Source organism: Manis pentadactyla, chromosome 12 (assembly GCF_030020395.1).
Source record: "Manis pentadactyla isolate mManPen7 chromosome 12, mManPen7.hap1, whole genome shotgun sequence".
Taxonomy (NCBI): domain Eukaryota; kingdom Metazoa; phylum Chordata; class Mammalia; order Pholidota; family Manidae; genus Manis; species Manis pentadactyla.
In genome coordinates, this window is record NC_080030.1 from 102,588,147 (window position 1) to 102,603,882 (window position 15,736).

Here is a 15,736-nt window from a genome sequence, read left to right on the forward strand (position 1 = left end):
CTGGAGGAACAGAACATACAGGGTACGTGTTTATACGACACAAACCGACTTGAGGCACACATGAATCCTTTCTGTAGTGGTATTATAACCCGACTCCTTTGTATTAGCACTTTTTTGGTGTAGAAGCGTACTAAATGGAGGAACAACAATTCATTTTAATTAATTAACATACTAGAAATAAGTTTAAGTAAATAGTAATAAATGCAAGGAAAAGAGGAACTCTCACAAGTTTCACAGAGAACACAGATTAAAGACAAGTGTTTCAAAGAAATGGAAGGAAGGAGATACGGAGAAATTATGATTACATGTGAAACTGGAGATAGAGGCAGAGCGATAAAGAAATAAGGAGTCCATGCTTGTTAGAACTATTAGAATTGAACTAGGGTTACTTTAATGGTTTTGGGATTCAAAAATAAAGGTCCACCATTAAGGTCTACAAAATGTATACACAGATTTGGTTTTAAAGTTTCTCTGCAAACTTATTGACTAATAAGTTGGATTTTGATTCAGATTTAGACAATTTTAAAGCATGGACACTTTTCAACATTAGGTAAAGCAAAAATTTTGGAAAATCAATGATCAAGTTACTATTCAATATGTTACCTGTATGGGGAGGATGTCTCTCTGGTAGAATGAGATGTTGGAAGTTGATGATACACACGGCCTCAGCTCCTAACCATCTATCGGACACTGCTCGGATGTAGTACTGGGAAGGCAAAGGCTCAAAGATAGGGATTGTAAATACCAGCAGTTGAGCTTCTTTACTAATGACCTAATATGAAATAAAGTCTAAAATAAATACAGGCATTCTAATATCATATCATAAAGGTCTTTGATCTGTTTATAAGACAATGGTATCTACAGCAAGATACTAAAGACAAAGATAAAGGAAATATCAGATTTCTAGTTGAGATACTCAGGTACTTCAGCAGTCTTTTCTAAGGATACCTGATACTGCAGAAGGTAAAATTTATACTAAATTTATGTTATTTATATATGCAAATCATTATGTATTAACAGGTCACCGATTTGACTCATTATCAGAATTCCCCAAATGTCATTCATTCAATGAATGGTTTACTTAACTTATGATCTTTACCAAATTATTTACGTAATGTTTTTCTTTAAATTCTATCACTACGTTAAGTAGAATAACAGAACACCTGGCATAAATGAAGGTAATTATGAAGACAAAACATTGCTATGAAATTCTATTGCTTGTTCACCCTAGGATCACAGCTTGAAGTTTGCTTTCTCTTTGATAAAAAGAAACTAATGAATGAAGTATCCAGTTAAGGATATGCTAGCATCAAACTGAGTCTTCCTCTTAGGATTTATAGAGAACTTAAAAAGGAATGCCCTTTTCACAATGTGATTCAATACTCTTTAATACTCTGTTTATGTAACAACTAAAGTCATTATTATTATTTATTGAATTTAATTTATTTTTTATATTACTTATCACACCCATCTGACATCTTCCACTGCTCTGGGGGCCATGCCTTAAACCAGGATAAAGATTACAGCTTGCTTGCTTTAACTGAGATCACAGTGAATAAATGCATACCGTACATTTTATTACTGTTTTCTTTTAAAACCAAACAGAAACATAAAATGTAATAAATTAAGTTTTAATGGCACTATGAAATCACAAAGAAATAGGTAAAACCAGAAATTATTTAGTTTATATTTTCTTCTTTGTGATAGCAACATAATGATGGAGCCACCCATGCATATTTACCTGTTTTTTTAGAGCTAGAAAATACTCTGAATGATAAATATGGTCATTTGTAGGATCTTCTACCCAAATCCACCAGGGTTCTCCTACTGTCCCATGGACCTAGAAGAAAAAGAATATTCTAATACTATGCATATTGTAACTCAAGTAAAGGATACTGTTGTTTGCATACCCAGCACCTATTCCTTTCTCTCTTTTAAACAGCTTTATTGATATAATTTATATTAAAAAGTTTACTCATTTAAAGTATACAGTTCAAAGGCTTTGATATATTTAAAAAGTTGTGCGACCATCTCTATAATCTAATTGTAGAACATTTTCATTACCCCAAAGAGAAACCTCGTACTCATTTTCAGTTAGTACCTATTTTCCCCCATTCTCTCCACCTCCAACCCTTGACAACCATGGCCTACTTTCTCCCTCTACAGATCTACTTATTTTAGGCATTTCATATACATGAAATCATATGATATGTGGTCTTTTGCTTCTGGCTTCTTTTGCCTACCATAAAGTTTTCAAGGGCCATTCATGCTGTAGCATGTATTAGTACTTCCTTCCTGTTCATTGACAAATAGTATTCCACTGGATAGATACATATTTTGGGTATCCATTCCTCTTCCTCTTTCTTTCTCTTTTTGTCCCCTCTCATAAAGCTCAGTCTTAGTCATTATTCAGTATTCATCTATTTCATGCAACTCTGGAGGTGACTCCATCTCCTGGGATAATTTTGGTTAGCATCAGCCAATCAACTTAACAGGATTCCCCCTTAGAACAGCTTGTGGTTAACACATAGGTACATGCCCAAACTTAAGGAACAAAATGGCAGCAGACTCACAGATTCCAAGAATGAACTAGTGGTTACCAAAGGGGAGGGGTGTGGGAGGGCGGGTGGGGAGGGAGGGAGAAGGGGACTGAGGGGTACTATGTTTAGTACACATGGTGTGGGGGGTCACGGGGAGAGCAGTGTAGCATAGAGAAGGCACATAGTGGATCTCTAGCATCTTGCTGCACTGATGGACAGTGCCTGCATTGGGGTGTGGGTGGGGACTTGATAATATGGGTAAATGTAGTAACCACATTGTTTTTTCATGTGAAACCTTCATAAGAGTGTATATCAATCATACCTTAATAAAAAATTAAAAAAACAAACAAACAACAAAAACAAACAAAGAAAAAAAAAAGAGATAGGTACATGGCCAATACTGGCCTAATTAGACTGAAGGAAAGGTCTTACGGTCCATGCTGTGGGCTGGTGAAGCAGGTGTGCCTCCCTTTCTCTGTTACATGTGAACAGTAAAGCATGGACTCTTTTGGGGCATCTCCAACAGTGTCAGAAGAGCAAAAAAGATGGAAAGATCCTGAACCCTAAGGGATGTCATTAAGCAGAAGATGCAGTCATCTTAGAGCCTATTCTACCTGTAGACCTTTTACTGTGGAAAATAATGTATTTTCTTGCTTAAGTCAGTTTGAGGTGAGCCAGGCTTTCTGTTCTTGTGGTCAACAGCCTTCTAACTAACAGGGTTAACTATAAAAACAATTATGTGCTGTATTCTACCTAAATGAATTAAATTGTGGGGGATTTATTATGGGTAATGACAGAGAAACAGTGTGAAAAAAATATGAAACTTTTATGCATTTCAAAAACACTCTATGAAATATAAAACTTGCAATATGAATTTACAGCTAACTATAATTTTATACTTTAAAGTTTTACATTTATAGAAATATTAAATGTAATTTTATATCATCTAGTCCTTATATAAATTCTTGAAGAGAATTTTTTTTTATATATATTTTTTATAATTATTATTTTTATATATGTTTACAGATGAGGAAACTGAAGGAATTTATGGTTAGGACAGTTTAAGACCAATGGTAGATTTAGGTTACAAAGGACTATAGCTGGGCAATTTTCAAGCACATTGTTGAGCAAAAGGCATCAAAATTCACATTAAATATGTACTAATGTCAGGAAATGCATAAGATATTTACTTAAACTTAAGTAGAGCCTTATAATAACCATGTAAAGTAGGCATTATTACACTGCAATTACTGATTTACTTGTCATCCCCCAACAGCTTCTGGAAAGAAAGGACTGAGACTTCCTTGACTTGTATCTGCCATCTCTTCTGTACTGTACTCTCTGCACAGTCACCGGTGCAAAGACAGGCCTTAAATAATGCTGATTCAATGAGGATCCAGAGTGGATCTTCACCTACATATAATAACATCCAAGGTTTGGAAGGAAGAATAGGAGAAGGCACAAAACCAAACAGGAACGTGATGGGAGCCAAGGATGTGTATTTTCAAGGACAATGTAGAGCACTGAATGTTCAGAGAAAAAAACAAAAAAGACAAAGCCATTTATCAAGGTGGCCAGTTGGTCCCTGGTGATCACTGAGGAAGTAGTCTCAGGAGGAGAGAAACAAGGGACCAGCAGGAAAATGCAGAGTACTCTTTCTACAAGTCTAATGGTAGAAAAAAGAAAATGATAGAGACACATCATGATTTAAAAAGGCTCTTTTAGCATGGAGAATCTCGAATTTTTAGTAGGCTAAAATGACAGAGTAAGGAGAGCTGACAAAAATGAAGATAACGTGGAGAAGAGAGAATATAGTAAATAAATAAATGAAGGTGACAGAATTAAGTAAAGTCCCTATATAGTTGAATCCACCAAATCATTGTTCATTGTTGAAGTTTTAGGTCTCCTAGGATGTTCTCAAGATGTCTTACTGGTTGACGTATTAATATATTATACCACACACGTCTCTTGAGGATAAGTGTAATTATTACCATAATGCTCTTAATGAATCTTCAATACAGACTCTTTTTAGAGGACTTTCTTTATGCCTGGAGGACGGATGTAAGGAGGTGGAGTCAGCCCTGCAGTACAAACATTTCTGCATGACATTGACACAGGTATTTTCCACTGCTACCTGATCGTTCCAAGTGAAATCAGGACAGATGCTGAGTGTCACTCGAAGGACAGTCCGTGTGATGGGCTGAATGGATGCTTCCATTGTAACAGAAGGAATCTGATGAACACACTGTTTGACCTTGAGTCCAATATTCACATGATGGAGCATGTGACCTGTAAGGAAAGCATCACATAGAGGAAAAGTGTCTAGACAGAAAAAAGCAAAACAATCTGACTTGTAAATGGGATTCCAGAGAAGGTGATTTTATTGCTTGTCTTATGATTTGCTATGTAGAATAGTTGACATTCTTGACCTGGCATGTTTGAATATTTTGTAATAATTAACTTGAATTAGCAATTCATAGCTCTGCAAACCAGTACCAAGTTTTCTTCAGCTATTAATAGCGTTTTTAAAATTACTGAGACTTGATAGTGTTTAAGCTACTAAAAACAGTCTTACTTTTCTCCTGGTTGGTTTATAACACATTATAGAAATATTTAGTATTTTGTGAAAACAGCCATTAATTTAGTCAAGGTCTATTTCAGAACTCTACAGATAGGAAATGCTTCAGTATTCAAATACAACTCACCCATCCACAACGATTTCCCGAAAAAAAAAATATATAAAATATGGTCAATGTAGTATAAAATTAACCACTTATACATATTTTCATTAATGATCAAGCTCTGAGACACAGATATGCATGGGATTGCCAGGGTACGGGTGGGGGTCACAAACAGATGTGACTATCAATATTTTCCTACTCTAGTCTAAGCAACTAAGTAGAAATAGGTATTGTATATTATGAATATTTCTTTTATGTCTTGGCATTATAATTTTTTAAGGCACATCTATGAATAAATCAAAATGTTTTATGTCCACCCAAATTTGAAATTAAAGTGATCTTCCCTATTTTATAAAACACTTATGTTTACCCCAATGTGAATACTCAAACTTTCCTAGTTAATATCCTCAATTTCTCTCTATTTTTATTGATACTTCCCTTCTTTTTTTCTCTCAGAAGTATTCTTACTACACAAGTGAGGTAACTATCCCAGCCTCTCCTCGCATCGTTGGGCCTTTTGCCAGCAGTAAAGCCTCCCTCTTTGTTCTCTTCAGCCTGACTCCCTCCCATCCAGTGCAGTGTCCGTCCTACTCAGAATCTGAAGCATTACCTAACCATGCATTATATGTTGGCACAATAATATGTTAAGGTACATGGAAATGTATGGAGGAATAATTTTCCAAATGCTGTTTGCATACTGATACCAGTGTGTAATGATGAAGCTTATTTAAAAACTCTAACAAATGTAGGGGTTAAAGTTGACATAATTTTTTGCTGCATTTTCCTGATCTTCCTAAAAAAAAAGACTTTGAAATGAACTAAATCTTAATAATAAACCACACTGACTAATCTCATGATTTACAGCTAAGAATCTATCTGTATAAACTCAACTAAGAATCTTAAGTAACTGACAATCTAAATTCCATTTTAACTGCTAATTCTTTCAAGTAACTTTGTAAGTTTGGAGGGACTTCTGCTTGAATTTAGATAAGAGAAAAAGAAATTTCATATGAATGGTAAAAATTTATCTTCAGTAACGTGAAAATTCACAATTCTTTTACATCTAATGAAATCTTTTCTTTGCACAGAACAATACATTAAAACAGTCTTGCTTCCTTACCTATTTCATCTTTCCTCATGTCCTTCAGTTTATCCACAGTGAGATTTTTTTCTTCTAATCTTGTTAGAATATGTGGCGGTAAGACTGAAAATTGTCTCAAAGGGCTAGCCCAACCCCAAAGCCTCTTGTCAATGACTTTACTAAGATTCAGGAGCCTGTAGGTCATAGCAGGCCAACGCTTCCTCAGAGCAATTTCAAAAAGAGCACGGACAATTCTAGCTGCATTCTGAAGAATAAAATGGGGGATTGGTGGTTAGGTCCGTTATACTTTTAAACTTGTCAATAAATTCACTATTCAAAACTCAGTTGCGAAAGAACTATGTCAAGCAGCATCCCCTAATTGGGGGCAATAACTATTCTCATATAACCTTAGTTATCTTATTATTTTTACATGAGAAAAATCACACCCTTTCTGTGCAGATGTTATCCTTTCTACCTTCCCAGAAAGTAGCTTTATTTCCCAGTTCTTGGGAAGATCCGTCCCACACCCCCTAGGCAGGAATGAGGGAGAAGTGACATAAAGCATGTGAAGTTATTCAGAAGGCTGTTGAGGCTAAGACACAGCCAAGGGCACCCTTGGGTTTATGGCAGAATGATTACATAGGTGATATGCAGAAATCAGGAAGATCTTGGGGTCTAGTCAGAGAGAAAACTTAGTGCAGAAGGGTGATAAGGCCACTGATGAGCACGGCCACCCAGGCTCATGGCTCCTTCTCAACCAAGCAGCATGTTAACTGTTTACATATATCAGCTCATTTAATCTTTGTAACAACTACATTTTGATTGGTTTTGATAATATGATTTTATAGGTGAAGATATGAGCTTGGTGAGTTTATCTGACCCAGGTCACACAGGTGGTTGATGTTTGAGCATCTATTCAACTAACAATTCCAGTTGTCTAAACAACTCCAATATTAACTCCAAGATTCTAAACTCAATGATCTGGGGAAACTTCATTAATAGACATATTAAAAGCTACAACTGAAGCCTTTCGTCACATCTCTACAGTTAGTTTCCCTTTTTGTTTTGCTTCCTTCCGTCTACCATTAACTTTGCAAACAGATGATCAAAAATGATGATGACAATTAGGGCTTTGGTTTTATATTTTATATAAAATGTGCATTTGTCTTTTGACAAACTGAACAACTTTGTTTCAGTAGTAAAAATCTAAGAATGATATTCATTTAAAAGTATGAACACAGTTCTGATGCCCATTGAAAATGACAACATGGTTCTTATTAGGCCCAGGGAATGATTAATAAAATGAATATTTTGATTATTGCATCTATCACATAGGTCTTCCTACATCATTGCCAGTTGTTTTTGTAAAAAACTGCAGGGCTAATTTTCCCAACTGTGTTTGAGAATATGCTATTTTTAAATTTCAGAACTGAAGAGTTGTTCCCTAAAAGCTGAAAGAAACAGAAGGTGAATTCCCATAGGACAAGGTACAAACAGGGCATTTTAATCTGGAATGATATAAACTAGGTGGGAATAATGATTCAAGTCTCTAACATGTACAATTTAAATAAGCTAAATATAGGCTTCTTTATGAAATCATAGGATATTTGATATAGGATTTATCTTAGCTGAGAGAATAAAGTTTCAGAAAGACAGAAGGAAGTATGCCTTTTCACAGAGCTGAGAGAGTGCTTATGAGCTACTGATGGCTAAAGCCTATCATATAAAGTAACTCAACAGAAACTTATTTAATGCATCAAGACAATAAATGTGTAACAGCTATTTTAAGAAAAAACAGGGATGCGTTGAGGTACATCCTTAATCTTTTGAGACTGACTTTCTGGGCACCAATCATGAAGATACCATGAGTTTTATTATAAAGCAATTCTTGTATCAGTCTCTGGTAATATCTGCATAATCTTGAACCAAGTAGAAATGTGGTCATATTATTCATAAAGAACACAGGAAAGCTTTACCTTTTAGCTAAATTATTAACTGTTTCAATATAAAATCATTAGAAAATATAAAATAAAAATATAAAATGTTTTTCAGAAAAACATAAAAGTTAAAAACAATGGCTTCTATAGAAGCTATTAGGGTTTAGATAATATAATTTTCTATGGCAGAAACATATGTTGTTCCAGGATGAAAAAAAAATGTTTTCATCACATCCACATTTACTTTATATAATATATGAAGTCATTGCCTGGTTCCTTGGTCACTCTGATTAAATTACCACATCCATTGAAATTGTTTACCAATATATCTTGGTTCATGTTTGCATTTTATGTTCAGGGCTTTTTCAAAGCACCACTGAGTGTTCATGGCTGTTCATAATAATATATTTAACACAAACATACTTCTTCTATATTGCCTTTGAACAAAATTACAAACATAAGATACATAGAATAGTTTCTGTATTGAATATAAGATTACGTTTTTATTTCTCCTTAGCCTTAAGGAGGCATTGCTCAATAAAAAAATAATGGAAAAAGTATTCTTGATAAGTAAGGAATATCTTTTTAAAACATATGTTTGGAAGGGAAAGCTCTAATTTGAAAAGTAAATACTGAAAGTAAGCAAACAAATAAATAAATAAATAGGAAATAATCCACTTTACTTCCCATGGTAGCTTGAATATAAAAACATAAATATTACATCATTTTATACTATGATATTTTAAAAAACTTATACTGAATTGTACTGTACTGAACTGTAATTTAGAGAATAATTTTATTTTAGTTCTCAATTTTTAAGTATCAATAGTAGGGAAAAAAGATTACTTTTAAGACAGAGACTTATTATACTGATTATATGATATGAGATATATTTGTTAAGCCTTATTTAATGTAGACATTTTGTTTATATTTCTAACATTTGGGGAAAGCTACAAAGGTTCCACAGTCTCTTTTATGGCTTGTAATCTTGTATTATTGCTCTTTGTAAATCAATGAACTTTATCATTTAAAGCAGAGAAAATTCAGATGATATTTTTAAACTCTAAAATGGAAACAATAGCAATAGCAACATGAAAAAGAGCCAATCCAAATACCAAATCTCACCCCCGTTCCTGACCTAGTGGCATAGGTGGCATAAGAAAGGGGCAAATTAAACGGAACCAGTTGTAAGATAAAATGGTTAATCTGGTAGCATGTCACAATGCGACACATTCACAGTATGGGATAAATTCATTCCTTGAATCCCTAAGAGCAAACAAGGAAGAGGTGGTGGAAAGGGAGCAATATTCTTACCTGTGCAACATACGCAGAATCTGATATCAGGGAGAAACTGTCCACCTCCCCTCGGCTGATGTAAGTTTGCAGCAGGATATTTATTTTCCCGTGACTGTTCTCTGCGCCTCCAGGCGCGGAGAGCTCGCAGCAGCTGCTCAACAAGGCGTCCAGCTCCTCTACTTCCTCCTCCCTGACCTGGAAGAGTCGATGTTTCCATAGGATTTTTCTGGCTGATTTACTGAAGTTTTTCATATTGAAGTAAAACAACACGGCATGTTCTGAAAAACTTTCCACTTGCTATAACTCAACATTCTCCTTTTATATGCCAAAATAATAGTGATTTTTTTCACAGGTAGCTAATAAAATACAGTAAGAAACCACCTTGAGGCTGATACAATGACATTTTATTAATCATCACCAGTATTAAAGTTGCCATTGACATATAAAAATTTGATATGCCACAAAAATTAAATTTTCTGACCTCACCGCCTTTCAGTTGATGAGATTTCATTTTTTATTTGACCAGAGTAAAAACCTCTGCCCAAATGGATTAGGGCAAACTTGAATTATCTTCAAATGCATTCATTACAGTCATATATTTTTATATGGTAGAATGCATTCATAGCTTAAAGCTGTGAAGTACTATGATTCAAAGTATTAAAGTTTTCACTGTTAATAAGATTAAATCATAATATGGTACAGAAATAATCATATGTAAGTTTGAATCATGCATGTCCTTTATATTTTCTTCAATGAAGCTTACATTAAAAATAACCCAAAATCTGTATGTTATATTATCTGACAATTCTATTATTGCAAAACCTACTTAAATTATATTTGATTTGCAATAGGGAGCAAAGAATGATGTCATGTATGACACAGTATTATGATCTAGGGTAGTGGACACTGTTGACATGGAAAACCATCACTAGTACTCCAAATGTGATGTGCAATGCAGCTTATATTGTATCAGGAATAACAATTGTACGTTTTTATAAACAAATGCAGATACGGAATATGCACTTGCTTTAAGCTTTAAGTAATCTTACCTTGATTTGATCAAATTCTTCAGCTTTGGAGACTATAGCAAAAATATCACTTTCTGTTTTGTGAGCATCAAAGAGTTCATTGAAGGTCTACCAAAGGTAAGTGTTACATTTGATTAGAAGAAAAGATCCAGTGAAATATTTTCAATTAAAAATGTAACTATAAATCACACATTCTTATAGAACATATGAGCCCTAGACAAGACGGAGTTGTAATGTCTGTGGCATACTATTCCGCATCCTAACATCAAACATCATCAAATTAATCAAAGGCTAAAAAAACATTATTAAAACCTAATTCACAAGAGATAACCTAGTCAAGTGAAGCGACCAATAATATCAATTAGCAAAACCTACACTACATATCTAAAAAAAGCTCAGCATAGCATTCTGGTTCTTAGTTCATTTTCAGCACGAGCATATGAACATCTGCATCATTCACCAACCTTAAGCTGATCATCTATTATATAAAATTCAGAGATGAACAACCAAAAATATGTAACCTGAAGATGCCAGTGAAGACACCATATTGCTAGAGAGGCATATAGAAATTCAGGAAACTGGGAAGAAAATAGTCAGCAAGAGGTCATACAGAGTAAAGACAAGCTGAAGAAAGGCTGGCATTCCTGACAGAGCCGCAAACAGGCATGGATGTGGTCTGGCATGTGGACAAGTGAGGAAGGGTACTTGGTAGAAAAATGAGTGCACAGGAGAGGGTGATGGATGCAGCAGAGGACTAGAATTGAGTTGCTATCAGATTAGAGATGCGAGATAATATATTTTAAAAGACTTTGAAGAAACCTGAAGTGCTGAACAAACACAAGGTTTACTTGAGGAAAGGTGAGGAGAAGCTAGTAAGCTCATGAAAGGTGTTCTTAAACCTGTTGTATGCATAAATAAATGTTAAAAAGTAAAAAACGTATTTCATATAGTCCTAGGTTTTCATACTTCTGAAATTTCACTTTAGTGATTTCTATTACTTTTCCAATTTAAAAACAAATTTAAGTATAAAAATAAAAATGAATATAAGAAAAATATTCAAACTCTCTCTCTATAAAAAGAATAAAGAGTAAAAACTCACCTTGAGCCACCTCCCTCTCTTTATATTTAAGTCCTTCCTTCCCAGGTAATTACTGTTAAGTTTTCCCATGTATTAACATATGTACATACATACATATGTATATGAACGCATAAATACATGCACATGTACTCTTTAAAAATGTATTATAGTGACACCCTGTCTTATATAAGATTGTTAAAAGGCAACAAGAAAGGTTACAATTGAATAGCCAAACTATCCCTGAAAATCTCATAATTTGCCCAAATATTACAGCTAGGTTGACCTGATAATTTTATTAGTTTTTCCAACTCTTGTTTAGTTAGTGTTTCTCATAATGCAATTAATTTTTCAATGTTTTATTCATGGACAACATAAACCTACAACCTCGCAATAAAAATTATTCAAGCATTCATTCCTTAGGTCTCGTCAACATGTCCAACTGTTTGAGGATTGGGTGTGTCTGCTCTTTGAGATACTCACTGAACAGGACGGCAGGAGAGTCCTTCAAATTTAAGTCTTATTTTTTTCTGGTCTTTAGTCTTTACTGAATCCATGTTATTGAATTCATATGAATTAAATGCATTTTGTTCTACTAGTTCCTTTTGTTATTTTGCATTAATATATTTTTTAATCTAGCACAAATCTGAACCTAAGAATAAACACATTATCATATTTGGTCCACCCAGTATAATACCTCAATGGTGCTGTATTTGATGTAGTAGTGGCTGGCAGTTCTGCCCAAATCAGTTGAGGAAAAATATCCAGTTCGCTCCTCAAAACGAATCATCCGAGCTTTGTCCAGTTTTCTTCCAACTTCAATGACCAATTGTTCTCGATGCTTTGCTAATGTTGGGTCAATCTATAAGGAAACAAAAATATAAACAGTTGAGAATTTCTTTATAGAGCTGTTATTTCCAAATATACACTTTTTTATAGAAATTACATTTTTTTTGTTGCTGCTTTAATTAAACTTTTTTATTATAATTTTTAAGGAAGTACATTTTTATAAATCTAGGACATAACAAGAAAATATTTTATCTTGGTAAATAAAGGAAACTTAAAAAGTTAATTGAGATTATCGATCTTTATAATATCTTTAGACAGAATCTAAAATCCTTACATGATCTTGCAATCTTTAAGATTATAAAGATTAGAAATCAGAAAAAAATATTTGTCTTCCCTCTCCCACACTAAAATAAGTAGGAATTAAAAAATATCAGACTATATTCCTACTTTATCAGTTATTTGGAGAAATGATGGTGAGTATGGATTTCCTCTGTTCAAGTACAGATAGACAAAAACAAATACAAAATTATCCTTTCAAAAGTATGATTTTAGTATTCTAGCAGTATTTCTTATTTAGTATTTCAGTATTTCCCATAACTGATGGGAAAACCCATTTTGCCTATAATAATAAAAGGAGCAAAGAGTAAAATAAAGTTGATAATGAATTTTTGAATAGTTTTGAAATTATTATATTATGCCTTTTTTTTCAGAGAGGACTTTTAACACAAGACATTAACAAATACTCTTGCAGCTATGCTATGTGTGTAAATGTATTTATGTTCATGCACACACATACATGCAAACATGCCAAGTACTGAAGATCACTCTCTGGTCATGAGCAATAAAGTAAAATATGACCTTTATTTGGGGGAAAGGGCAGCATCAAAATACTTTAGAAATCAATTAATGAGTTACTAGTCCTACCATTTGTTCTAACCTACATTTTTATGGCAGCTTATTCATGCTCCAAGTACAGCTAAAATAAATTTACAAAGCCAAAGAATGAGGCAAAGGAAAATCAACTGTTGGGAAGTAAGACGGAGTCAAAAGTCACATTAGCAAACACGAAAGGTCTTAAATATTTGCTACAAGTGATATACTGTATGTATCGGGTTCACCTCATGAAAACATTTTATTAATCAAGTATTACTAAACCATCAAAAAATATGTTGGACTACATGATCTGTGTTAGCTCACATGAGTTTTTGTGGCCACAAATTCTTGACTAATAAAATGAAAACAGAGAAGTAAAAAAAAAAGAAATGTAAAGATTCTCTGAACTATGAAGATAACAAAACTGTGTATTTTAAGAGAAAAAAAGTAACTTTTTTTATACTGGAAAATTATATAAAAATGACTTCTGATATTCACCTACTACTTAAAAATCAATTGATGTGTTTATCTCATCCTAAGATTTCAGATGGCTTAGTCCATACAAATGCACACTGTGTTTTGTTTTCTTTTATCCCAATATTTTCATATTGCCATGACTATTTTCACAAAATCCATATTGGTAACAAGAATAGACAGTGTTGTATTTTTTCAGACTTAAAAGATTACAGGTCAAACGGCACCTACATTTTATGACTGAGGACAATTTGGCTGTGAAAAAAAACATCATTTGAAGATTAGCTGAGAAGAAGAAAGGTAGTTGAATCCAATCTAGACTGAAGCTAAGTATAAAAAAACCTAATGTTTTCAGATTAACAGCTTCAGAACTAGTGGCTGCTGCTATTTTCTTCTTTCTTCCCTCCTATGCCTTAAGTTTCAAGTTTCCTATGCTCATATCTACTGCCCAGGAAAAGAAAAAATGAAGACAGAATAGATTGGCAACTGCTTTGATAACAAGATGGAATATATGTGTGTGTGTGTGTGTGTAATATATTATTAGTTTATAATAACATAAATAAGTTTTCAGTAAATTGGAGGAAAACTATAATTCTGAGTTAAATTCAGCTTTTCTGTTAATTTTGACTTAACACTAGTGAATATCCATATGATGGTGAAATCATGTTTTCATTAGGTAACAACTGGATTTCATCTGTAATAGAAGCACTTACAGTACATAAAGCAGGGTTCTAAAGACAAGATCTCAGAGAATCTGTCAACCGCGTGCAGCACACGGCTGTAAAGTTCAGGGGAAGAGCAGCTATCTACCACATGCATCTGATTCTCAGTCTACGTGCAAAGTATAGCTAATCCCAGGCTACAAATGGTTAAGATAATAACTCAGTAATGCTATCTTTTAATTTAGGAATAAGGGACTTGATAAGAACATACTACATATAACATAAGCCAATTATTAAAGGTGATCTGTAAGTTTCCTCATTTCTGGCTTATTCTAAAAACCTAAATTTATCACAATTAAAATTCAGAGCAAAATATTAGTATCAAATACAAATGTGCCTGAATAATGAATTGACAACAATATAAATATTAACCTATCAGTATCATAGAGAAAAGAGATAGAAATAAAGTGAAATAATTACAGGGGCAAATTTCATTTTCCTTATTATTTTCTAAAAAAGATTAAAGGTGTTTGCTTTCCTTCCAGGTTCTTAACTATTTTCAGATGAGGAAGGAGTAGCTAATATTTTTCCTCATGTCATGAGAGGATTACAGAGTGAAAGGGCAGGTGTTTCCTTTGAGGAATGAGTCCCGCACCTGGTGAGCCTTGTGGCTGACGCCATACACTAACGGATTTGCTCTCATCCGGACGTAAAGGTAAGTGTAACTTATCCACCTCACTGCTTCTTCCACATTAGTGACTGTGCCCAGAGCAATCTGCAAGTCAAAAATATAATAAAAATCAAACGAATGCATTAAAGTTAAATATAAATATTACATCAAAGGCCACTCTGTCAAAAATGGAGTTTTAAAAATACATCATTATGCTGTATTTGAAAGAAGGTTAAGCGTAATTATTGGATATGACATTCCTTCTATTAATTAAAAATCAGTCTTGCCTCATTTAATTGACAATAGTAAATTAGAAATGCTATCTTCTAAAAACGAATTTACTTATTATTATGGCTTCTGATTACTGTTCACTAAATGGAGTTTAATTCTCTATAGCATTAAAAGGTTAATAATATTAAAATGCAACAATAACCTCTAAGATCTGTATACAAAAGAGAAAGGAATTCTCAGAAAATGATCTAACACTGAATGGCAATGAGCAGTTTTCTGAAAAACACATTTTCTTAGCCACTGAATCTATAGGTCACTTTTTACGTAAAGTGTTCCTAATTTAAAAATTCAGCCAAGTTGTGAAACTTCACAGTTGTCTATTTTTTCCTGAACCTGTAG

The 15,736-nt window shown here is 33.6% G+C and overlaps 1 protein-coding gene across 3 annotated transcripts in view; it reads right to left on the minus strand.

Annotated features, from left to right (window-relative positions):
- Nucleotides 1–15,736, minus strand: part of ASCC3 (activating signal cointegrator 1 complex subunit 3) — a 275,119-nt gene that overhangs the window by 106,706 nt on the left and 152,677 nt on the right. For 2 of the 3 annotated variants that reach the window (XM_057489450.1, XM_036890359.2), the window contains exons 17-24: nt 15,092–15,211; nt 12,336–12,500; nt 10,585–10,671; nt 9,554–9,730; nt 6,342–6,567; nt 4,675–4,829; nt 1,742–1,840; nt 604–772 (exon numbers count right to left, since the gene is read on the minus strand). In XM_057489450.1, coding sequence (XP_057345433.1) covers nt 604–772; nt 1,742–1,840; nt 4,675–4,829; nt 6,342–6,567; nt 9,554–9,730; nt 10,585–10,671; nt 12,336–12,500; nt 15,092–15,211 — 1,198 coding nt within the window. The remainder of the gene's footprint in view (nt 1–603; nt 773–1,741; nt 1,841–4,674; nt 4,830–6,341; nt 6,568–9,553; nt 9,731–10,584; nt 10,672–12,335; nt 12,501–15,091; nt 15,212–15,736) is intronic. The other variant, XM_036890362.2, reaches the window with a different exon arrangement.